Source organism: Plecotus auritus, assembly GCF_963455305.1.
Source record: "Plecotus auritus genome assembly, chromosome: 13".
Lineage (NCBI taxonomy): Eukaryota > Metazoa > Chordata > Mammalia > Chiroptera > Vespertilionidae > Plecotus > Plecotus auritus.
Genome location: NC_137779.1, coordinates 21,688,010 through 21,712,035, shown reverse-complemented (window position 1 = coordinate 21,712,035; position 24,026 = coordinate 21,688,010). Strand labels below are relative to the sequence as shown.

At 51.1% G+C, this 24,026-nt stretch overlaps 1 protein-coding gene across 4 annotated transcripts in view; it reads right to left on the bottom strand.

The window, feature by feature from the left end:
• NTM (neurotrimin) overlaps nucleotides 1–24,026 on the bottom strand; it is a 910,128-nt gene that overhangs the window by 176,218 nt on the left and 709,884 nt on the right. For all 4 annotated transcript variants that reach the window (XM_080649634.1, XM_080649635.1, XM_080649632.1 and 1 more), the window contains exon 3: nucleotides 8,946–9,178. In XM_080649634.1, coding sequence (XP_080505760.1) covers nucleotides 8,946–9,178 — 233 coding nt within the window. The remainder of the gene's footprint in view (nucleotides 1–8,945; nucleotides 9,179–24,026) is intronic.

Genomic DNA, 24,026 nt, shown 5'->3' with positions numbered 1-24,026 from the left:
CCTTCGCCTTGTATCTTTTTTTTAAAATATATGTTTTATTGATTTTTTACAGAGAGGAAGAGAGAGAGGGATAGAGGTTAGAAACATCAATGAGAGAGAGACATCGATCAGCTGCCTCCTGCATGCCCCCTACTGGGGATGTGCCCGCAACCCAGGTACATGCCCTTGACCGGAATCGAACCCGGGACCCTTCAGTCCACAGGCCGACGCTCTATCCACTGAGCCAAACCGGTTAGGGCTCGCCTTGTATCTTTACCGTGCACGGGACCTAGCCACAGCTGGGTTTTGATATACTCTTCCAATACTTCTCCCTTCCTCATTCGGAACCTGTCCTTTTCTACTCCACAGATAGCCTTCTGGATACTCGTCCTTTGCTGGGACAATCCAATGCAGCTTTCCTTGAGGAGGAGAAGTGGAAAACCAAGCCTGTGTTGAAGACGTATCTTACCCAAGGCCTCCTGCTTCCCATTGTGCTCCTAACAGTACCACACGGGCCACCCACAACATAGATGCAGACTGTCTTTCTGACCGTATGTCCAGTGATTTCACCCCAGGAACACTTTGGGTCCTCATTATTCCTCCCATGTGTCATACATGTTCAGACTTTCAAGCTTTGAACATCCTCTCGCTCTAGTCCACGATGCCTTCTCTTCTCTGCCTCCCCTGAAAAGTCCTACTCACTACTGAGACCTCGGTGAAATGCAAGCCTGTGTGTGGTTTTGCCTAATCTTGCAGATACATTCAATCAGTTCCATTCGGTGAGTTCATAACCTTTCCATGTATAAGCGCCTGACCCAGCTACAGTGCGGGAGTCTGATCTGGGAACACATTTATTTCTTCGGCTAGACAGGGCAGGGACTCGCTGAATCTTTGTGTTCCCAGTAGCTGGCTTCAAAACACGATGACCTGCAACTGAAACATGGCAGTGACAATCCTCATTGTGACCACAGACAGACGGAGAGACTTGGTCACCAACGTTTCCCCCTGCCCTGAGAAGCTAGGTATTTCCATTTCAGCAAGAAGAGGCTTGCTTCTGGCTTTTGCTGGCCTTTGAGGACCTAACAGTCTGCAACAGCTATGCCATTCAGATCAATGATGCCACCTTTGATTACACTTGATACACACACTATAGGGGCGGCCAATGAAAGCTTTGGGAATGTAGTGATGAGGGTTGTTTTAGACATATTCTAGGTTTAGTCAGATCTGCACGAGTGGTTCATGAGATCATAAAGAGATCTCATGCAATCTTTAAAGTTCAGCTTAAATAAACCACAGGGGGCTTCTGATATAGGGAAGGGAGTCTAGGCCTGGCCAGCATGGCTCAGTGGTTGAGTGTCAACCTATAAACCAGGAGGTCACGGTTCCATTCACTGTCAGGGCATATGCCTGGGTTGTGGGCTTGATCTCCAGTGTGGGGTATGCAGGAGGCAGCCAATCAATGATTCTCTCTCATCATTGATGTTTCTATCTCTCTCTTCCTCTCTGAAATAAAAATATAAATAAAATAATAAAATAAAATAAATGCATCTAGGTACAGTTTGCGTTTCCTCCCAAATAAAATGGCATCGTGCCTCACGGGGAGGCTACGAAATATATGATCCAGGAGGAATCAGAACCCCTTTTCTCAATCTTATGGCATTAAAATCCTAGGCAGCGCAGCCTCCCTGGGGAAACCACCTACGGGATAAGAATTCGGTGGCTGCTTACAGACGGTCCCTTGGGACCTCTAACTGCTTACCTGGGTCGAGGCTGCCTGACTCCTGTAAGTGTTCATTGTGAAGCAATAGAGTCAGCTGAGCTTTCTGACTCCCTGAAGTCATAGGAGTGTGCCTGGCTTGGACACGGGGACCCTTGTCAGGCAGCACCAGGAGGCAAGTGTCAAGTTTTCTAAATCGCTGAGAAAATCTAAGGACCTTCCCCAGCCTTACCAGAAAACACAGAAAAGGCCATTATTAAACCCAATAGGACTTGGACTGCAGCAATTTGCTCAGATTACTTTAGACTACTCTACTTGGCTTTGTAGACAGATGCTGTTTCGGGGGATTTACTGAAATGTTACCGAACCTACCAACACATTTTGCCCCTCCATTGTCAGTTAACTGCATGGCAAAGTTTTAAAATTCACCAGGTGAAACTGAGTTGCCTCATTTGCATGCTGCCTAAATTCTGTAAATCCATTTCAGATAAAATGCCCTACCTACTTCTTTGTCATTCCCCAGGGTGCTCTGAGGAACACTCTAATTTTTTGTTGAATTTAATTTCCTTTTAGAAAGTTCTGTCGAATTCTGATGCACGGTCTTATGACCAGGTCGAATGTGCATTTTTATCTATTTCCTGAACCGGGCGGGGAGAGGAGAGCGAATGGAGAAAGCCATTTGAGATGGCAAATGTGACCTGCTGTCACCCATGGCAACTGACACCTGAAGAACACAGATGTGCTCAGGAGGCGACTTCTGTTGGTTCAGAGCTGGATGGCAACGTTTTCCTCCATGGACCCAGCAGAAATGTAGCCAGAATGGAAGTGAGCTGGTGAAGGTCTCCTTGGCTCTTGGGGAGCTTGCAGGCCAGGGGGCACCTTGTGCTCTGGGGGACCTGGCTGAGACAGAAATCCTTGCCTTCGATGTAAGGGTCAGAACCCATTATTCTCTCTGATATGTTGTTTCCAACTCCCTTTCTTTCAGGTTCAGGGTTGAGGGGAGGCTATGGAGTGTAGGTGTCTAGGAATTAAAAACTTTTTGTTTCCGTTCTTTAATCACAATAATGAGTTTGGCTTGACAAGGTCAATTAATTATTCATGATTGGAGAGCAACAGGATTACACAGAGCAGGTGGGTAAGAGGAGAGGGTTCAGAACAGGAAGACAGTCAAAGGTCAGTGAAAGGCGGCACCTGCCTGCCTGGTGTCTCCCAGGCCTGGCCCTTCCTCCCAGGAATTCCACTACCACAGGGAATGCAGGGCAGTCGGGCTTCTTTCTCTCGTCCCTATCTCATCCCGTAGACACCAGCCTGCCTCCCCCTTTCACGGGAGACTCAGAGCTACTGGATCCAAAAGGCAGGTGATTAACTATCAAACAATAGCAGGGATTTTCGGATTAATTCTGCCCAGGGAGAAATAGGAAAACTCATTTACACCAAACAAAAGGGAAGGGGTGGTGAGATGCTCAGTAACAAAGCGGGGAACCTAGCTGGGGCCTGGAAAACTAATAAAGAGAACAAAAGCTTTTACTACTACACCTGTCACCCAACATCCACATGTGTTAAAGAATCCCATTCTGCCTTGTCTATCCTGCAAACATGTGAGTTGAAAGCCACAGGTGTCCCAGCAGGCCTCTGCTTGGACAAGGCGTACCTTCCCCATCCCTGCAGACCCCAGGGCACTTCTGCAGCTCCAGCACCTCCACACTCAGGGCTTTCAGAAATACAGTCAGGGCTCTGAGATGCCTTCCACACTGTCCTTAATTTGTCAGAGGAGTCAAGCCCGTGGAGCTTTCCATTCACTCTGGGTTTTCCAAGTTAAGTCCTCTCTCAAGGGGACATGGAGACAGGAGCGTGGCCATTTCAGATAGTCCCAGAAGCCCAGTTCAGCAGCAGGACGGGGAGGGGTGAGGGTTGAAACCCACAGCTAGACTCTCGAAGCAGCTCCTTATTCATTACGCTCCTAAAGCAGAACACCCTGAGGTCAAAGCCAGGGAAATCACTCTGCCCAAGTCTTAATGAACCTTAGAGACAGCTCCCTCTCGGTGGCCTGAAAGATTATATTCAGCTGCCTAGGTGGGCATTGACATCCATGGGTGGTATTTCTTACTCTCACAGACTCATTTTGAATGAAGTTTTCAAGGCATCGTAAAATCAACAGTCTCGGGACCTGACCCCTGCACCTCTGCCACAGGATGTCTTCCCGGCTGACACTCCAGATGCCTTAGTGCCAAGCCAAGCTCTCCCAGGGCTCCGACTGGAAATCTTCATGTCCTGGTGGACTCACACCCCTCTTGCCCCCCCGCCCTGCCGCCCCGATATTCAACCAGTCCAGTCCCCTAATTCTGTCTCTTCTCCCCTAGTTACATCTTCAGACTCTGGCCCTTCTTCTCTGTCCTCGCTAACAAAGGAACCCAGCCCTCCATCGTTTTAAACAATTCCCTTCTGTCTTTAAAAGATCTCCATCTTCTCCACAAAACTCCACTCCTTTCTACACCACACCTGGCGCTTCAGGTCAGTGAATCCCACTCTTGCTTTAACTCCTATTGGACTGTAATGGCAATCACTTATGATGATGATGATTATTATTTTTAATTCTCACCTGAGGATATGTTTAGTGGGGGAGAGAGAGAGAGAGGGAGAGAAACATGGATGTGAGAGAGAAACATTGATTGGCTGCCTCCTGTATGTACCCTGACTGGGATTTGAACCCACAGCCTTTGGGTTTAAGGGACGATGCTTCAACTGAGCCACTGGGCCAGGATGCAGTCACGTACATCAATGCCCAGTCAAGCTTTCTACCATGACGGGAATGACGGGAATATTACATGTCTGTACTGTCTAATGCAGTACCACTGGTCACATGCAGCTACTGAAGCATGTGAAATGAGGCCAGTGTGGTTTTAGTTCATTTAAATTTAATTTTAAATGGACACTATGATGAGTAGCTACTCAGCTCAGTCTTCAAGTCACCTCCCCCTTCCCGCCACCAGCCCCTGCTGCCTTCCCCTCCACTTCCCTCCACACAGGCCCAGGGCCACTCTCCTCCCCAAGGCCGGCCCTGTTCCTGGCCTGCCCAAGAGACTTGCCCCACATGCACCGCTGGACTCTGTCTGCAGCCCTGAGCCTGCTCCCGTCTGCTGACCTGTGCAAGTCACAAGCACATCACCTACTTCCTGCAGGCTCGTCTCACACCTCTGGTCAGGCACACTGAGTCCTCTGTGCTGGGAGACGCACCCATACTCTACTCTGCCTGCTCTACTTAATCATTGTCCCCCCATCCTCCTATGCTGCTCTCTGCAGGGACTCCCCTCTGTAGCCCAGGCTGGACGGACCCCAGTCCATGCTCCAGACACTGGACCAGCCCTGCTGGGAGCTTGGGAAACCACATGGCCCGCTAGGTGGCCTTGGAGCTATTTTCCTAAAAACCAAAGGGAGGATACATTCCGACAGCCACAGGCAGTGAGAAAAGATAGAGCCGACCCACTGAAAAAAACCAACAAGCATTTCCCCTTTCCCTTACTACGAGGGTATGAAGTGTTATCAGCAGATCTTAAAATAGCCTAGTAGTAAGTACAAACCCAGATCTCACCACCAGTGAAAGGCTGTCCTGAGGCTGGGACTACAGGTGCCACTAACAGCCGAAGCTCTGGAGCAAGGAGCCAGGAAAGGCCCCTGACCCATCACTGCTGTGCTTACACAGCCCAACAGCCCAGGGCTCAGCTGCACTGGGGAAGCCGGCCACCGGGTAAGCAGACCACCTGACTTCTGTGCAGGTCCTTTCTGAATCCTATCAAAATGTCACATCAGGCCCAGCCAGCGTGGCTCAGGGGTTGAGCGTTGACCTGTGAACCAGGATATCATGGTTTGATTTCCGGTCAGGGCACAATCCCCAGTTAGGGGGTGTGCAGGATGCAGCCGATCAATGATTCTCTCTCATCACTGATGTTTCTATCTCTTTCTCCCTCTCTGAAATCAATAAAAATGTATTTTAAAAAATGTCTAATCAATCAACACAGGGGTAGAGGACCCACAGCAGCAGTGGCCGTCAGGATGCAGCCAGTAGCAGCTGTACTCTGAGCAGCTGAATTCTGGGGGCGAATGGGGCAAACACTGTCCACAAATGGGAACCAGCTCGTTCGGGGCAATTTGTTATTCATCTTCACATGCTAAGTGCGTGGCCAGCCTAGCAGCACCAGGGTTGTTTCCCAATGGCCACAGCTCTATGGATGAGTGAGGCATGATGGGAGCATGCATTGGGCGAAGGGTCTGCTTCTTAGGCAGATGCAAAGATGCATCCTGGCTCTTGGTATGTCCGATCACAGCCACAGAGAAGACTGAGCATGAAGAACAAGTGGGACGGAGGCGTGCTTGAGGGTAAGGAAAAAGACACAATTCCAGCCCTCAGCAGTTCTGGGGATACTACAGAAACGCATTACCTTTCTCTGTGTGGGTTTATTTATATACAAAGCTGGCTGCATATATATAAAAACACAGACTCATGGGCAGAGTATCCGTTTACTCCTTTTTCCTGCTGCCTGTGTGTGTGTGTGTGTGTGTGTGTGTGTGTGTGTTTAATGATCATAATACCATTCTGAAGACATAACATGCCTAACTTTCACTCCAGCTGCATCCCACTCTGGCTTGAGGAGAAACTTTGACAGAATCCAGACAGTCAGCTTCAGCAGGGAAACGAGGCTCCATGCTCAGTACAATAAAAGCTCCCAAGATAAATATATATATAGTTAATCCCGGATGGCAATGCATCCTCTTTCCAATACAGAAACAGGGGAGTCTGCCTCTATTTAGTTTGTCTGATTGCTTTAAAGAGGAGGGACAGGTTGGCCCTGGAAAACGATGGTCCTCTATTCATTAGAGTGTCAATAATGCCCAGGCCAGGCATATCGACAGCGGATTAGCCTGGGCTGAGTCTGTGTACAAGACCAGTGCCTTTTTTATCCCAGCTTGTCTCCAGATCAATACACCCATCAGCATTCGAAAATTAGCCCGAGATGAGATTCCGATACTTGAGGTGGTGTGTCAGGCTAAGAGGGCACCTCGCCAACTCACGGAAGGGAACACCTCGTTGGGGATTAGACGTTTTCCATTAGCTTGGACATGAGTGAAAATTGATGTAGGCTCCCTCCCCTCTCCTCCTCCCATCTCCCCATCCCCCACATATTCAACCTTCTCTCTGTGAGTCTATGTAAGACCTCGGAGCTGTAATTCCTGCCATTTGATTCGATAAGCATTTACTAAATGTTCACTTTGGATAAGGCACTTACTTTAGGGCAGGAGCATATAAGCGTAAGAAAAAAATTATAAAAATGTGGTGCCTATTTTCAAGGAGGCTTCAAAATTCATCACTATTCCTTCCATTCTCCAGTTCATAATAGCCCTGCTTCCTATAGCAAATGTCTGTGACAGTCCTGACCTGGTGTCATGGTCATTGCTAGACAGTCCGCTCTCAATAGTACAAGTGGACATGGGGGCGGGGGCAGGCTGGGGCTTGGGGAACGGTTTCAAATGCACCACCTGGTATACATGTAAATGATGCCACTGGGGCATTCTGGGAAACTCCTCAGACAATAGTGATTCTCAAGCTTTTTGGCCAACTATCCACAATAAACATGTATTTTACATTAAAAACTTTCAGTGACACAGAATTTTATGTACTAATACCTACTTTGTTGTTTGCAATACACTCTGATAGCTTCTGTGCAATTCTATTTCCTTTAAAAATTGCTGTTTGCACCCAGCAGTTTGAAAAATATTCATTTATACAACTGATAAAAGAAAAATTTCCTTTTGGAAATCCAGAGTAAGAAAAACACCAATAAAAACAACCTGGTTTGACCCAGCTTGGCCATACCTGGAGGGCTCCGACGTCCCAGTGGTGGGATTCCCTGTCCTATCCAGGGCGCACGCTGTTCTCACACCCACTGTGTGTTCTCCACATCCCTGGTCACACTATCCCGCTCTTGACGGTTCCTGCCCGCACTCCACGCTGCACCCTGCCTTCCCACAGCCAGCTTTCCCTTCTTTCTTCCTGCTCCTTTGCTTTTTTTTCCCCCTTTTTGAGCCACCTTTCTCCACCCAAGGTCTCCTTACCATTCCCTGGGCACACTGACAAGGAGGGGCAGGGAAGGAGCATCGGAAAGAGAAATTTTCTGCCTGAAGCTGCCATTTGGGCAGGTGAAGGGAACTGGGAAAGAAGCGGCCACAGAGGAGCCAGGCTCTATGTTCAAGGGCCAACACATCTAAATAATAAAGCAAGGAATTGGTCCACTGTCAAAGATGTCTTAAAAAATTAAAAAAAAACAACAACAACAACAGTAGGTTAAAGAATAGCTATCACTTAAGCAGCATCTTATGTTCCAGTCCCTCTTCTAAGCGTTCCGCACATTAGCACACATAACATATGGTCCTCCCCACAGCTCCTCACGACACGGACCCATTGCACGGAGGGAAGTCCTGAGGCTCAGTCCGAACCAGATCCAAGTCTCACAGCCAGAAAGCGGCCAAGTCTGATTCTGAGGTCCTCCACACTAGTTAGGAACACGACCACCGTGGCTAAGTATTGTCTGAATGTCCCAGGACCAGTTCTGCTTCATGGGGAAGAGGCGAACACCATTCCCAGGGCCTGAGCATCATGGAGAGAGCACAACCAAGAGAGACCGAAAAGGAAACAAATGTATAGCCTCCAAAAGCTGGGGCTGAGGGGCGCAACCAAAACACAGTGAGTCAGAGGCAGGGAGAACAAACCCGGGGCTGGGAGGTGAGGGAAGATAAAGTGAGTGGGGAACGATGTAGGTGGTGTGCAGGATGCTTCCGGGTAGCTGCCAGAGCCCCTGTATTGGGCTCTGCTTTCTCTGAAGGCAGCGTGAGGGTGTGGCAGGGTACAGGGCCAGAACCGAAATGCTGCTCTTCCAATCAAGCGAGCTAGAATTGAAAGGAAGCAAAAAAATCTTAAGAGGAGGAAAAAAGCCAAGGAAAGCAATAATTAGAAGAGAGTTTTCTGAGAAAATATATTATCGGGACAAAAGCCACACACACACCAAAAAAATCCTAGTCCTATTCAATGGGGAAATTATTTGAAAACTCACCATCTAATGGCAAGATGACAATTAAGAATGTGTCCTGGCCGGATGGGACAGACAGACAGACCCATTTCTGTTGAGGATCACAGACAAAGTGTTTAGCACAGGCTCTCTAGCTGCCCGCGCAGACCGCCCAGCCAGATCCCGCCTACCTTGCACGATGAGGTGGACCCGGGAGGTCTTGGGGTGGTTGTCCGTCTGCACAGAGCAGGTGTACGGGCCCTCGTCATACACGTCCACGTTCTGGATCTCGATGCTGTACTGGGTTTGGGTGTTGCTCAGGAGAACCACGCGGGGGTCCAGGCACCACTTGTCGTTCCCGGCGTAGAGGATGGTGCTGCGGTTCAGCCAGGCCACCCGGGTGACCCGGTTGTCAATGGTGCACCTGGAGGGAAGACCAGATGGATATGTCAGAAGAAAACGGGAGCCATCAGGGTGGGGTCCCTGGCAAGGGAGGGGTGAGTTTTTGTGCCTGTCTCTGCTCCCTGCCCCAGTCTCCATGCATGCATGGCCTGGGTGTGACCGGTCACAGATGGCGCTTTCTGGGATTGGTGGCAGAGGCCTCATGGGATTAGAGCAGCTGTGGGCAAACTACGGCCCGCGGGCCAGATCCGGCCCGTTCGGCTGTTCTATCCGGCCCGCGGAGCCGAAAGAGCGGAGGGTTCTCTTGCTCTCCCCTCCGCTCCTTTACTTTGAATTTATATTAGTTCACACAAACACTCCATCCATGCTTTTGTTCCGGCCCTCCGGTCCAGTTTAAGAACCCATTGTGGCCCTCGAGTCAAAAAGTTTGCCCACCCCTGGATTAGAGCCTTAGAACAGGGGTCCTCAAACTTTTGAAATAGGGGGCCAGTTCACTGTCCCTTAGACTGTTGGAGGGCCGGACTATAGTTTAAAAAAAAAACTATGAACAAATTCCTATGCGCACTGCGGGCCCTGGATGAGTCGGCTGCTAAGCAGGACAGGCAGCGGCACCCGGCGGGCCAGATCAATGTCCTCGGCGAGCTGCATGTGGCCCGCGGGCCGTAGTTTGAGGACGCCTGCTTAGAATATTAGATATGTCAGACTTCTGGGTCCTGAGCAGGTCAGTGCTTCTGTAACCACTGAACACAGGGCCAGTGCAATGGTCCAAACTATTCACAGTTAGAGCCCGAGGCTTCTTCCCCAGCAGATGCCTGGGCCCTTCCAGCACAGCCAGTCCTGCTTCTGCTCCAGGATTTCCATGATGCATTAACCCTCACATTCCTTCCCAGGTGGTCCAAGCGCATTAAGTCATTCAATACTTAGCACAACCCTATGAGGAAGGTTCTGCAGGCAAAGGAATTTAAGAACAAAGAAGCTAAATGCTGCCCCAAACCACACAGATAATATGCAATAGATCAGAGACCCAGATTGTAACTCCTAGACATTGTTCTCATCTGAGATTAGTGGATTCTGACAGGAGGCTTCTGAAGTCAAAGCTAACTAGGACCACCACCACGGCAACTTGTCTTCATTATATTCGGGGGCGGAAATGTTCAATTATTGCTATATGAAAGGCTTTTTCCAAGACCTCAACACTGGCTGCACATGTAAAGACAGATGTTCTTTCTTTTATTTTTGCATCTGGCATCCCCAAAACATGGCAGCTCCCTTCTCTTTCCCTACAGGTCCAAATTTCCCAGCTACTCTCGCCAACTCCTCGTCACATCTCTCTGTCTGCATTCGTTTCCTTCTCTCACTACACCCACTGTGTCCTATGGCCTTAGGCTAAATTCACAACCCTGTCCTCATCCCGACTATAATGTTGGAAATAGCAACGTAGCACAGTGTCTATAATGGTGCCTCGATTTTATATATGCTTCTGTAAAAGTACTCTTACATCTACACTGACTCATCTGATTCCTGCCATAAATCTGTGACCTAGGTGATCTTACCCACTCTCTCCTTTAAAGATCGGACTCCATGGCCTGGTGACTTGCCCCAGGTTAAAGAGCTAGGAGGTGACGTCAGCCCTGGCACTCAGGTTGTCTAGCTCCTGGTCCTTTGCACACTTCCGGATGCAAAGGTGAGTGTCAGCGGGAGGCACGATCGCTTCCACCGAATCCTCAAAATGGTCTGTGACCATAAACAGCCTAAGGACTGCTGTCGAGTGCACCAGCCTCCTAGGTGGTCCCTCTCGAGAGGAGGGCCCTGCGCTGTGCATCCTTTCCGCCTGTGCTTGTGTAAATGTCACACGACCCTGCAGGGCCACTCAGGCGCAGGTGGGAAGCCTTGCTGAGAGCTCCCGCAGAGAAACCGCTCAACCGGAGCGCCTTGCTCGCTGTCCAGCAGGCTCTGTGCTGCCGACTGTGTTTCCCGGACAGCACCGGGCAGGAATGGTAGAAACCTGACTAGGAAACGACCAGGGGGTCTTTCTGACAACGGGCACAGACCACCTGCATCAGAATCCGATGAGGAGTTTGTTACAGAGTCTTTGCTACTGACTGAGAGTCTTTGGGAATGTCCAAAATGTGGATTTCTAATAATATCCCAGTTTGGTCCTATCCACACCAAAGTTTGAAAAACACTGGTGGAGAGCAGTACATCTCCACGACCAGCTAGATGATGTGTGGGGTTTGGTGCAAAAGGAAAACGCAGAGTGCTTTGGCCGAGGTTTATTAAGGATTTCAAGGAGGTGACAGCAGAGCATTGAACCGAGGGCGGGGCCTTGCTTCCGAGGGCAGGACCCTGCGTGACGAAGGACACGTCCTGACGGGTCTCAGGCTCTGCCATGCGTGTGATCTCCGTGGCATCTTACTGAGATGCACACTGTGCTGTGGTGGGTCTGGGCCGGGGCCTGGGAGTCTGCATGTTAGTAACCCCCCAGGTGATGTGCATGCGATGGTGCCTAGACCAGTGGTCGGCAAACTGCGGCTTGCGAGCCACATGCGGCTCTTTGGCCCCTTGTGTGTGGCTCTTCCGCAAAATACCACGGCCTGGGCGAGTCTATTTGGAAGAAGTGGCGTTAGAAGAAGTTTAAGTTTAAAAAATTTGGCTCTCAAAAGAAATTTCAATCGTTGTGCTGTTGATATTTGGCTCTGTTGACTAATGAGTTTGCCGACCACTGGCCTAGACCATCCCTCCAGTAGCGTGAATCTAGAGGAGAATCGCATGCACGTAAGGAATGAGAAGCACCGAGTAAGTGCCTCACTGTGCAAAAGTGTGGTCAGATAACCGTCAATGGAAAGCTTGATGGCAATGCAGGCCTCGCTGGAGACGTAATGAGCTGGAGTCAGCGCCTGCATAAAATGATGAGGCAACCAGGTGAACAGGAAGTGTGGATGGTCTGCCATGGGCTCCAAGGCTTCCTTTAGGCTTTGCTGACAATACCCAGAATCTTTTCTGCGTGTGTGCAGGTGGAGAAGCCCAGCCGGGCCACAGAGGCAGCGCCCGGCGTGCACTCCTTCCTAGCAGACCCCACACCCTCCTCTCAGGCTGCCCCGCCTGAAATGTGGGTTTGGAACCACAACGGTTTCAAATCCCTTAAGAACAACTGGCTCCACAGCTCGCTTTGCTGGTAACATACCTGGGATGTTCCTTAAAGTTGGTCCCTACTCTAGGTGTTGCTTGGATTCAACAGGGAAATCGGTGAAATTCGTATGCATGGCTCATGTTTATTGAACACCCATCACTCTGTGCTCAGTACTGAGCGAGCCTATTCCATACACTATTTGATGCTCTCAAAAATGGTTTGGGTTCACTTATCGTTGCCAATTTACAGGTGGGGTTAACCGAGGCTAAGCAATATCCAAATTGATTAGGAGCACACCAATAGGAAGCTGTAGAACCAACATTCAGAACCAGGGTTTTTGTTGTGGTTGTTCTTTGTGGGTTTTTTTTTTTTTTTCTTCCCTCCTCAAATTCAGTGTTCTTGAATGTCCTTATCAGACTCCATCACATTTAAATTCAACGTTCATCTGACTCACCAGGAAGCCCTGATGCGTACAGACTGCTGGCTCCGACCTGGCCTGGCGACCACACTTGAACACCCATTCATTTAGACACCTGGTCTCTGGTGAGCTGAGAGCAGCCGAGCGCGTGGGCCCCAGGAAATGAGTCTTGTTTGAAGCCGTTTTCCATTACTTCGCAGGGAGAACTTTCTAATGACCAATATGCTCCGGCAGGCAGAGCGCTAGTTCTTTTCCCTCCAGCAGCCAAGGATCTGACCAGATACAGGTGAACGGCCCTGGTACGGGAAATGCTGACCGCCAGCCTCGAAACCGCTTGAATCACTGTTTTGATGCCCACAGTGGGGCACCTCGCTGCCTCTTGCTGATGCGGGAGGGATGTCCTGGCTTCCCTGTGAGCGTCTAATCACTGGGATTGACTGGCACCGAGCAGTCTCACCACACGGCCCCGCGCTCACAGGCCGAGGATGCTCATTTGCAGGTGCACTTGCGCTCCAAACGCAGCCCATTTTCAGCGTGGTGGTGCGGCCCCTGTGATATACTGCGCTGAGGCGTTGGCATAGCTCCAGCTGCGGTTTGGGCACATCCAAGGTCATGTTTAGATGTCCAAACCGTCACAGCAGGAGATCGGTCTTGCTGAGGCTCCTGGCATTAACGCGGCTTCTGCAGAGATGGATCACAGAGGGAACCTGGCCGCCAGCTCCTGTCACCTCCTCATCCTGCCCCCATCTTCCTGTCTCATTTATCGAGTCTCCACAACAATGCAGAGGGGACAGTTCTCTGATGTATTTTTTTTTTAAGCAAACTGAGCAAAATGCTCTCCCAGTCAGAGCCAGTGCTGTGGTTGGTGGGAGTCGGGAGAAGATGGGGAGGGGGTGGTGGGGTGGCCTCAGTCAACAGGTTCCCTTTCGTGCAGACACTGCACTCAACACACTTAACACAGACTCCCAAAACACACCGTGGTGTGTCACTTCCCCCATGAGTAGGAAGGTGTCAGACTCAACTCTCCCCGACTGACCCAGGGAGGCGGGCTTGTCCTCAGGGAACTAGTCACAGGCCGGCGGGAGGCAGCTGGGAGGAGAACTGGAGAGAGCCTTGGCAGTCTCTCACCCTCCCCCAGAATCTGGATATAAGCTGGGCTCCCACTGGCTCATGCTCTCCGCCCACCCTGCCACATGCAGGAAACAGAGGGACAGCCATTGCACACGTAGGGCATTTGAATTCAGACCTGGAACGCCCAACTCCCCAAAGTCCAACCATCTCTCAACCCCGAAAGCCTCCATCCTGCAGCCTCAGCGCTGCCCTCAGCGACTCAGACCCCGGCCTTCCAGGCACTGGCCGTGGGCCTCGGGTGTTGGTGGGAGTGGCCTTCCCCTCCCACCAAACCTGCTGCTCTCCCCTCCTGAGTGTGCCCCCAGGGCCACATCCTGGCAGAATTCAGACAGACAGATAGACAGGGCCTGGGAGGGACTCTTGCTACCATTTCACTGCTGAGCCTCAGTGCCCTTCTCTGTCTGTGTGTCTGTCTGCATTCTGTTCCTTTTCTTGGAGAAGTTTCTTCTTAGAGAGAATAGGCCTGCTAGATTTGGACAGATTCTCCAGCGTGTCCAGCCTGCATGGATCATCAATGCATTTTCTTCGACGGTTACAGCCTCACGTGTAGTGGACCAGAGGGCCAGCCACAGGTGCCCGTGCTGGACCTTGCACCTGAGCACAGCACCTGGTACAGAAAGCTGCGCACCTGCCATTGTCTGCGGCTGCGCTGACGGTGCCAGCACTCTCCTATGCAGCCCACTGTGGCCTTACTCTCTTGCGGATGAATGTGGCTTCGTTGCACTTGCTGCGTTTCTACGCAGAGGAATAGCAAAAGATGTTTCAGCAAGCCCAGGATGAGTGCCACAGAGACGAAGCCATACAAGCCTGGACTCAGGGCCTCCAGCTATTTCGGGTTTGGGAGGCGATGAGAGTGAGAAGGAGATAAGAGAGAGAGAAAAAGAGAGCTGGAAATGGCTAGAAAAACAGACCCAAAGTATAGGAATGTTTGGACTCTTCTAAAGACAAAGAGTGTGCTGAAATAAAGAGAAGGATTATTAAAGAAAGGGGAAAATCCAAGCTTGGTCTTTCTTAATCCCACCTGCCTGGAGATCGGAGGGCTATAATGGAGCCAGGCAGTGGGTAATCCAGCCAGTCCTTCCCTCAAATGTCCTTTTAACTGCTTTTTGAAAAGCAACACGTCTCCAGCCAGGCTGGGGGCTACGGTGAAATAAGTGCGTCCACCCTTCACAGCACCTGGTCGCAATCTCCTCTTATCGCACAGAAACGCTCCAGCGGCCCCTAAGTCCACTTTCTCTGAGCATTTGGCTTGCGCCCAGCCCGCCCCTGCAGCTTCACAGGGAAACATTACAGACTGGATGGCTCAGAAGTACCAACACCCGGCTTCTTGGGGTTGGCAGGCGCGTCTTCCAGATGTGCTTCTGGGGGAAACCAACCGATGGGCAGCCAGGTGGCGTCACCACCATCCATTCTGACGTCACTGCACCTTAGCTCTTTATTGCAGAAGAATGTCCCCTACTGGGGATGCTCATTTTGACCGTGCTGTAATCTGCACTCATCTTTATGACACTGCTTTGGGTCATGTAGAGAGAAAAACAGTGAACTTGCACACAGCTCACACAGGCCTTGCCGCTTTCAACCACTACTATTTTGCTGTAAGTAAAAAAAAAAAAAATACGGCTGTGTGGTACAAAATCTTTCTTGGTTAAGAAAACAGTGACAGGCTGATCATGCCTGGGTAGAAGCAGAAGGGACTCATAATAGAGGTGAAAGGACTCGCACATTTGCAGCTGTGCACATGCTCACTGGGATCCACAGCTGGCAGAGGGCAGCTTGGAGGAGGCCAGGGGAGAGGAGAGAGCAGGCTCTGACATCCGACTGCTGGAATCCATGTCCCAGCTCTCTCCTTGCGCCTCTTGACAAGTCCTCTCACCTCACTGAGGTTCATTTAACTCACCTGGGATGGAAATAACGCTTCCCCCTGCATGGCGTTCGTGAGAAGATTAAATGGAACCATTCATGTAAATGCATTGCTTTGCATGTAGTAGAAACCCAGCAAATACTATGATCATACAATCTATCATACATTCCGCTTTCTCATCTCGGTGTTCAGATACATTACATCACTGAGTAGATGCTAAGTCCTGACAATAAGCCATGCCTTATTGTCCTTATGTGCCCCTATGCAACATTGGATTGAACATGAAGTAAGCACCCAATAAATATCTGTGAAATGATGAATTCTTGATTAAAACCTCCCACCTTCCACAAATTGCTGATAAGTAAAAGACCATGGGCCTGTGTCTGGTGAAGGCCCCGGCTGTGAGAATACCTACTCTGTGTGTCCCACCAACCTGGAATCACAAACACGTGCACACACCTCCCTCTGCCCTCTCTGGGGGTCAGACCAGTGGAGGCCGCACCTTCACGTCTCCAGTGTGTTAGGTAACGAGAAGGCGTGGCTGAGCACCTCTGAGAAGGGCTCTCGCTAAGCTCACCTATCCATCCGCCTTCCTGTCTGAGCCACAGCCGCACAATGGGAGACAAACTCCGCTGAGTTAGGCGGCTGGTGCCTTTGCTAAAATGAATGGCGCAGTATTCTGCTTTGTCCCGGTGACAAAAACCTGATGCTAATTCACATGCTGCGGGAGACTTGGGACTGCTCTATAGGTCACATCACGCTCCTCAGTCGCGGCTCCCACAAGCCACTTCTTTACTCAGGGACCGCGTGGTTGGCCATGTGGAGGAAGGATCTCGAAACAAAGGATGATCTTGGGCAAAGAGACCCTTGACTGTGTCACAGGACCATGGACACAATCCTGTGGTGACCACTGGAGGCTGTTCTCTCCCCTTTGCCCCCCTAACATATTCTAAACCACCCAAACAAAGAGGATCTCTTAACTCCTTTGTGGAGACCAACATTTCCAAGCGGGGAGAGCCCAGAGCACTGAGGGAGAGTTCAGTAGAGATCCATCTTAGACATCATCTACCATTGACCTTGAGCTCCAGTGAATGACCTCCACAAAGCCCCATCTCACCTCCCACCACACGGGTGCAGGCCTGTACCTGCTACACTGACTGCTTCTCACCGGGACCTGTGCACACTGCTCAGTGTTTGGATTCACTGGCTCGCTTTACTTGCAATGCCTTCCTTATTGTTTGTTACCCTAATGCCTATTTTCCTGCCAAGGCCAATGTTAAATATCATTTTGTATCTCAACTACCTTTGCTCCGCAAACATTTTTAATCCTCCACAAATGGTCCCCAGGCATACACCATCCTGGTGTGTACAGAGAGCAGTGGTCCATGCTATTTTTCCTGGGACAGGGGGTGCTCAGGCAGGGCAGGGAGGAGATGATGTCATGTGCTTCTCTATTCCAGGGATTACTGGTCACTTTTGGGGGGAATGTGGGTCTTGTGAGAGTTAAGGTGGCCGTTTAGGTTGGAAGGAGCTTGCTAAATAGTCGAGGGCAGGGCAGAGGGAAGGACAGGAGCAAGCACGACGCAGCTGGGAAAATCCTGGCGTGATTGCAGAAGGATGGAAATTCGATCTGTGAAGAGTATGAGGCTTTGGTAGAAGAGATGAAACCAGTGAGTCAGCACACTGCTATCTCTGTGTCTCCTCGGCCCGCTGCAGAATGGCCAGTACCATAAGCAGGCTCCTCAGTCCTCCAGCTTCCGGCTGATGCAGCAGACAGTATGGGAAGTAGTGGTGGAGGCAGGATAGAGGGAGCAGGGGGTGGGCAGCCACTGGCTAGCTACATGGCCCCATCAAAGATCACCGCTCCTGCCCAGGCCCTCTCCACACAGCCCTGTCTCTGTGGTGGCAGCTGTGACCCCCCCCCTTTTTTTTTATCCTTTCAGGCCTAGAGGGGAATATTGCCCCCTGTCCTAGCCCAGGTCCTGCTGTTTTCCTGCACTGTGGCGACACCTTTGTAAACATCCACTTTATTAAACTCTCCTCAAATTTCCCAATGGAGCGTGTCATCTTTTTCCTACGGGAACCCTGATGATTTCAGTGGTGCGCCATGTCACGTAGATTATTTTTACTCTATCCCAAAGACAAGATGGACCAGAGAATCAAAGTGAAGAGCTTTGCAATGGCAACCTTGAAAAAGTACGGATGGTTACAAAAGACGCAAAAGCTTGTGTGTTTGTTCCTGGGGGCGGGGGTCCTCCCAGCGGGATGAGACTGGGAAGAAGAAATGGGGTCCAGCAATGAATCTGTCTGCAATCCCATTTCCTTCCTTGCTTCGTCTCCCATCCCACGCTCCCTGCTGGACCATGTGCAGCCTGCTCCTGAGACAGGGGCAGTGTCTTGGAGAATCAGACCCAGCACAGGTGGGGCGTGCACTACTAACTGTTGTCTGATCGGGACACTTCTTACAATTACACTCAGAAAACCAGGACTCTCTCAGGTAACCCGGTGCGGAGGCCACCTTGGGCATGCTGTGACATCCATGCTGCAAGGGATCTGGAAGCTCCTCCCAAGCCAGGGCCTCGAATGGCAAAAAAAACATGTGCCAGGCTGGCAGACCTGTGACAGGAGTGAGCCTCCTGTGAAATCAGCATCCGTGTCACTCCTGGCCCGGCCCATCTCTGGGGCCGGTCCCAACTCTAATTTCTTGTTGAAAAACACCTTAAATTCCTCCCCCAGGCCTGGGCCCCTCCTGTCATCTCTAAAGGACTGCCTCTGTTTAAGACTTGAACACCACCCCTTGAAAAGAACCTCACCGTTTAGGAGACCAGAACTGCAACCAAGGTCAAGAGCAGCTGATGTGTTACTTCCAGGGAGTGTGAAGCCAGCACCCAGGTGGGTCTGATTGCTCAGCAGGTGGGGCCTTACACCCCGGTTCTCACCCAGAAAACTGTGAACCCTATTGGGGCAGGGAGGGTCACATGGATATTCCAGGGTAAGACCGCAGCAGCTCATTCTCTTTCCTGGGAAGAGACCTCCACTACATCAAGCCCTGCAGTGCCTGAAGGAGGAAGAACCCATAGAGCCTGAACTCCATCCAAAGTGCCAAGGAGGCTCCCGGGTCCCAGGGCCTCCCAGCTTCTCACTGAGTGACCTTAGCCACGTCGTAGCACCTCTTGGGATGAAATATTTGCCCAGCGCCCGCAAAGGAGTTAGGGGAAGTTAGAGACAGTGGCCAGCAGGCCGGCTCCCTCCCAGGGGTGTGGCTGCCCAGTTACAAAATGCCATTTCCACCATCCGAGAGGTTGACACAGCGACAGGAGAACAGAAGCAACAGGGACACGGGCTGGAGCAGCCGCCAGGCCCCCTCCTTTTGCACATCCTGCTTTGCTGGCCTGTGGGGAGAAGGGGTCCCCAGGGCCTGGGAACACAGCACTCCCTACAACGAGGTAATGCAAGAATAATTACATGCAGAGGAGATAATTGGAGCTCTCCTGGTAGTTCATTTATGTGGTGGGATACCTTGGGGGGCAGGATGTATCCCCAGAAAGAGGAAGGCTCCCAGTGGGAGGTCCCACCCCAGCGGGGGCCTGTTTCAGCTCCCAGGCCTTCCCAGCTCCTTGCCTGTTTTCTATCAGCTGTCCTCATCTGTGCCCTGTAACAGCTCCCTCTCAGGGGAGCGCAGATGTCTCAAATCTGTGGGCTGTGAAAGGCGGCTACTGACCAGCCCTTGCAGTTCCTCACCTTCTCTCTCCATCATCAAAAGGAGTAGCTGCTGGGCGGAGCCAGGATGCAGGGAGGGGGGGGGCAGCTGGCCACCTAGCCCCGTGGTCGGCAAACTGCGGCTCTCGAGCCACATGCGGCTCTTTGGCCCCTTGCGTGTGGCTCTTCCACAAAATACCACGGCCTGGGCAAGTCTATTTTGAAGAAGTGGCGTTAGAAGAAGTTTAAGTTTAAAAAATTTGGCTCTCAAAAGAAATTTCAATCGTTGTACTGTTGATATTTGGCTCTGTTGGCTAATGAGTTTGCCGACCACTGCCCTAGCCAATTGACTCTGTCTCCTGGACTGAGGACTCCGAAAAGCCCTGATGGGACTTGGCTAGGCCCAAAGGAAAAATGGAGAAGAGGGTCTCCAGGTGTGTTCACCTAAGAGAGGGACCCACCTATCTTGCTGAGAAGGCCCTGGAGGACAGGGTCCAGGCTCATGCAGACCAGGCGGCAGATGGGGGTGGGGTGGGGAACAGAAGCGTGGAGCTGGGGAAACCACTCTGAAGGGGGCCAGAGGCTATGCCCAGGGAGCAGGTCTTTGGTCCCTGGTAATGTCCCCACCTGTGCTGGACACTACAGTTGTCAGTCGTAGTCCAGTCCCCCGGGTCTCTTGATTATCTCTGTGCCACTGCCCAGGTCTCCTGCCCAAGGCTGTGGGAGCCCCACCCACTCGCAGAGAGCCGGGTGTGTCCCATGGGGCTTGGGCAGCAAGGGCTGACCACGGGGGGCCTGGAAACCGCTCTCCCTGCCCTACCTACTGGGTCTCACCCTCACCCTCCTGGCTATTTGCCTGGAATTGAGCCTCCACTTGGCTTCTGTCCCTCCCTGCCCTGCTTCCCTCACTCCTTCTGAGGTCTCTCTAGGGAGCACTTCCTTAACAAGTCACTTTCTCACAAATTCCAATCCCAGGGCCTGCCTCTGGGCTCTGAACGAAGGCAGCCCGTTGTAATTCCCACACACATTTGGTGATCAGAAGGGGAAACCTTTAAGGAGAGGTTTGAAGCTTGGGAGGCTGCAAAGAGCAGGTGCCAGAAAGATGCCTAGGGCTCTGCCGCCAGGCTTTGGCAGAGGGCAGAGTGGGTGGTCTGGGCTCAGAGAGAGGAGATGAGATGCGGCTGAGTAGAGCCTAAAGCTGAGAAGAGCAGAGGGAGCTGGGGACATCCGGGAGACAGACACCCAGGGGAACACAATTAAGCCAGGTGTGGGTCCTCCAGGAGACATCCGGGCACATTTCCACAGTGTGTGGTGAGGGGAGAGCATAGGGATTGGAAAACCCATTGAGGGAGCGAGCCCTGAACTCAGGACGAATGAAAAACATCTGCAAAACAGAGAACAGGTGAGAGGGTGTGCTCCACAGGAGGAAAATGGGGTCCAAACGTGTCTATGGATAAGGGGGTATGTTAAGTGTCTGTTGTGACAGATGTAGGGACTCTGTGGGGATGGAGAGGGGCCAGCATAACCAGGAAGACTAGGGGCAGCTTGCCAAGGCCCCCAAAAGCCACGCTGAGGGGTTTGCTCTCAGCGGCAGCAGTGGACAGCTGCTGAAGGGGGGTGGGTGGCTGAATGGCATGAGGACCTCACCTTTGAGAGCCATGTAGGAGAGTGACAACAATGGGGTGGGAGCCAGTCACTGCCGGGAGCCATGTCAATGCTGGGGATCCCCTCTCCACATGGGTTTCCCTTCCAGATACGGTGGTTCTTGTTCACACCATCAAATATCTAAGCAGATGTTCTCATATGGAGACAAGATCAACCTAAACCAGTGGTTGGCAAACTGCGGCTCGCGAGCCACATGCGGCTCTTTGGCCCCTTGAGTGTGGCTCTTCCACAAAATACCATGGCCTGGGTGAGTCTATTTTGAAGTGGCATTAGAAGAAGTTTAAAAAATTTGGCTCTCAAAAGAAATTTCAATCGTTGTCCTGTTGATATTTGGCTCTGTTGACTAATGAGTTTGCCGACCATTGACCTAAACCGTTCTGTGGCCGAGGGACCGCTGTGGGTCCTGGGCCTCCTATGCATCCCTGACGCCCATGTAATAACCTTCCCACCGACTAGGAGGCTACACCACGCCCACCCTTCTCCTTCTCCTTATTTGTACTTCATTTCTCATTGTTATCTCAAAAGATATGAGTAGACTGAGGGGTGCAAGAACAGGTTTACTGATTTATTCATTTGAGCACCTACTGTGTGCCATGTATGTATTAATTCTTCAGCAATGCAATGCAGTACAGAGATAGACAAGATAGACACAGACAGATGTACGGCTCTTGAAGAAGAGAGACGAGGAAAGGCAGAATGTAATGAAGTGTGGGGTCTCAGGAGGGGATACGGGGTGCTGGGAAACCTAGTCTCAGCGGGCTGGGAGGGTCTTGTAGAAGTGGTGTTTGTGCTGAGAACTTTAAAACCGGGTCTACAGTTGGTGCTTGGAAGGGCCTCAGAGACCATCTACTGTCCTTCAGAGAAGGAGCTAGAGACGTTGAGACAATGCCACTACTTCATTTAGAAGCCTATGGCTATTTAGCAATTTACTTCAAGGAAGAAGACCCAGGATGAGAGCATGCATTTCCCGATTCCTTCACCTGAGAAAAATAAGTGTTTTCTTCTCAGACAGATTCTGTAATGAACATCCCAAAGCTTTGACAATGCACTGGGTGTTACTCGGATTTTAACAAGATCCCCGCCATCTGGAAGCAGCTCTGCATCTGTATATTTTATCTGATCTAACCTCAGCCTGCGTGCTCCTATTTAAGGGAAGCGGCAACTATGCCCAGCGGTTTTGGCTGGACTTCCAAGGAGTCAAGCTGGCTGGGTGCTTGCTGCACCATCTAATCTGCTGTGACAAGCCTGGGTGCCCAGGCTTCCTCTGGCGCCGTTTTCATACGTGTCAAACGTGTGGAAAAATCTCGGCTCACTCGGTTCTCATGGTTTTCAGGAGGGTCAGAGTCAGTATTTAAGAGAAGAGTATAAAGGACTCTACAAGAATAGGCAGGTGTTCGAGTTTACAAATCCTCGATATTATTTTCAAGTAGCTATATGCATGCCTCCATCACCATCTCAGCATTAAACATTTATTTATTGTGCGACTCCGCCTGTGGAGAGGCAGTGCTCAGTCTTCAGAACAAAACATATTCCTTATTCTCTGTAGTTTAGGAGCTTATGATACCAAGAAGATAGCAGCTACTTAAATGAAAGAAAGCAGGGGACCTGCACAGGCAATTTAATAGCAAACACTGAACAGATACAGAAAGGAAGTGGCTCTGGTTTAACCCTGAAAATACAATCCCCTGCCCAGTACCTAAAGCATGATGCCCTTAGGGGAGCTCTGTAGTCCTTCCCTCTGACCCCCAGGGCGGTGCCAGCAGACAGAGCAATGGTGGCCCCGCTGGGTGAGGTGGGTGCAGGCGGAGATGGAGGGGGAGGCGGAGGGTCTGCAGATGCAAATGTCAGCCGGGGGAATCGGTCCTCTCAGCGCTCCTCCCGAAGTAATTTCCTCCAACCAGTGATGGGCAAATAATTGTCTGAGTCCTTCACAGAAACTCTCGGCGCCTTTGCTGAAATTCTCAATTAACTGGTCTCCCTAGGACGCGGTGCTAGTTGGGCTGAAGCAGATAGTTCTTTCTCTGCATGAATCGCTCCCTGATCTTGTTCATTCAACAACAAACTCAAAGTGTTCCCTAATCTCATCCCAATGGACCACCTTCTAAATGCCAGGCACTGGGGGTGAGTGGGAGGATCCAATCTCCCCTTACCTGGCAGGTTGGCTGCAGCACCAGCCTCTCCCACTGGCTTCTGGCCTCTGTATTCAACCCTATACTCCACCTCTTTCTGCCGAAAGGACCTTTCTGGCAAACCTGTTAGAGATGTATTTGTTCAAAAGCCTTCAGTGGCTCACACAGCCTTCAGGATGAAGCTCAGACCTTTCAGGATAACCCACAGTTTGCTGCCAGCCTCATTCAGCCCCGCCACCCCTCAAGGGATCCGATCACAGCCCTGTCTGCAGTGTCCTCAGATGGCATGCGCTCCCCCACCAACAGCCGAGTTTCCACACCGCCCCTTGGTCTGGGGCACCTCTCCCCACTTCTCCCCCATATGCATCTCCCTTCACAAGGTTGCCTCTGCCCCGCCATTCTGCAGCACCTCACACACTTGTCACAAGACTTCCAGGCCACAGGGCGGTGGCGAAGGCAGGGTATTTCCTTTGTCTTTCGTTTTTGACCCCCTCGATTTGTTGTGCTCACCATGGTACCTAGTCCATTGTCACTGTCAGTAAGTACCCATCTCCATTGCCTGCCTTGAAGGAGGCATCTCTCCTGATGCAGGCGTCTCTGAGACAATGGCGAGCCTCAGGCACAACCCAAGCACTGAAATCGCCCCACTGTTCTCCAGGGTGGCTCATGCCCAGATGCAGGAGCCTGACACGCTGCCCACGTAGCACGGCTGAGCCTCACTACCAGAGGTCACTGAGCCACAGGTCACGCTCCACGAAAGTTGCAGAGTGAAAAGGGAGTGAGCAGGCAGCATACATTTTGTAGGACCATTTCTGTCAGTTACCCCAAACGGTAAGA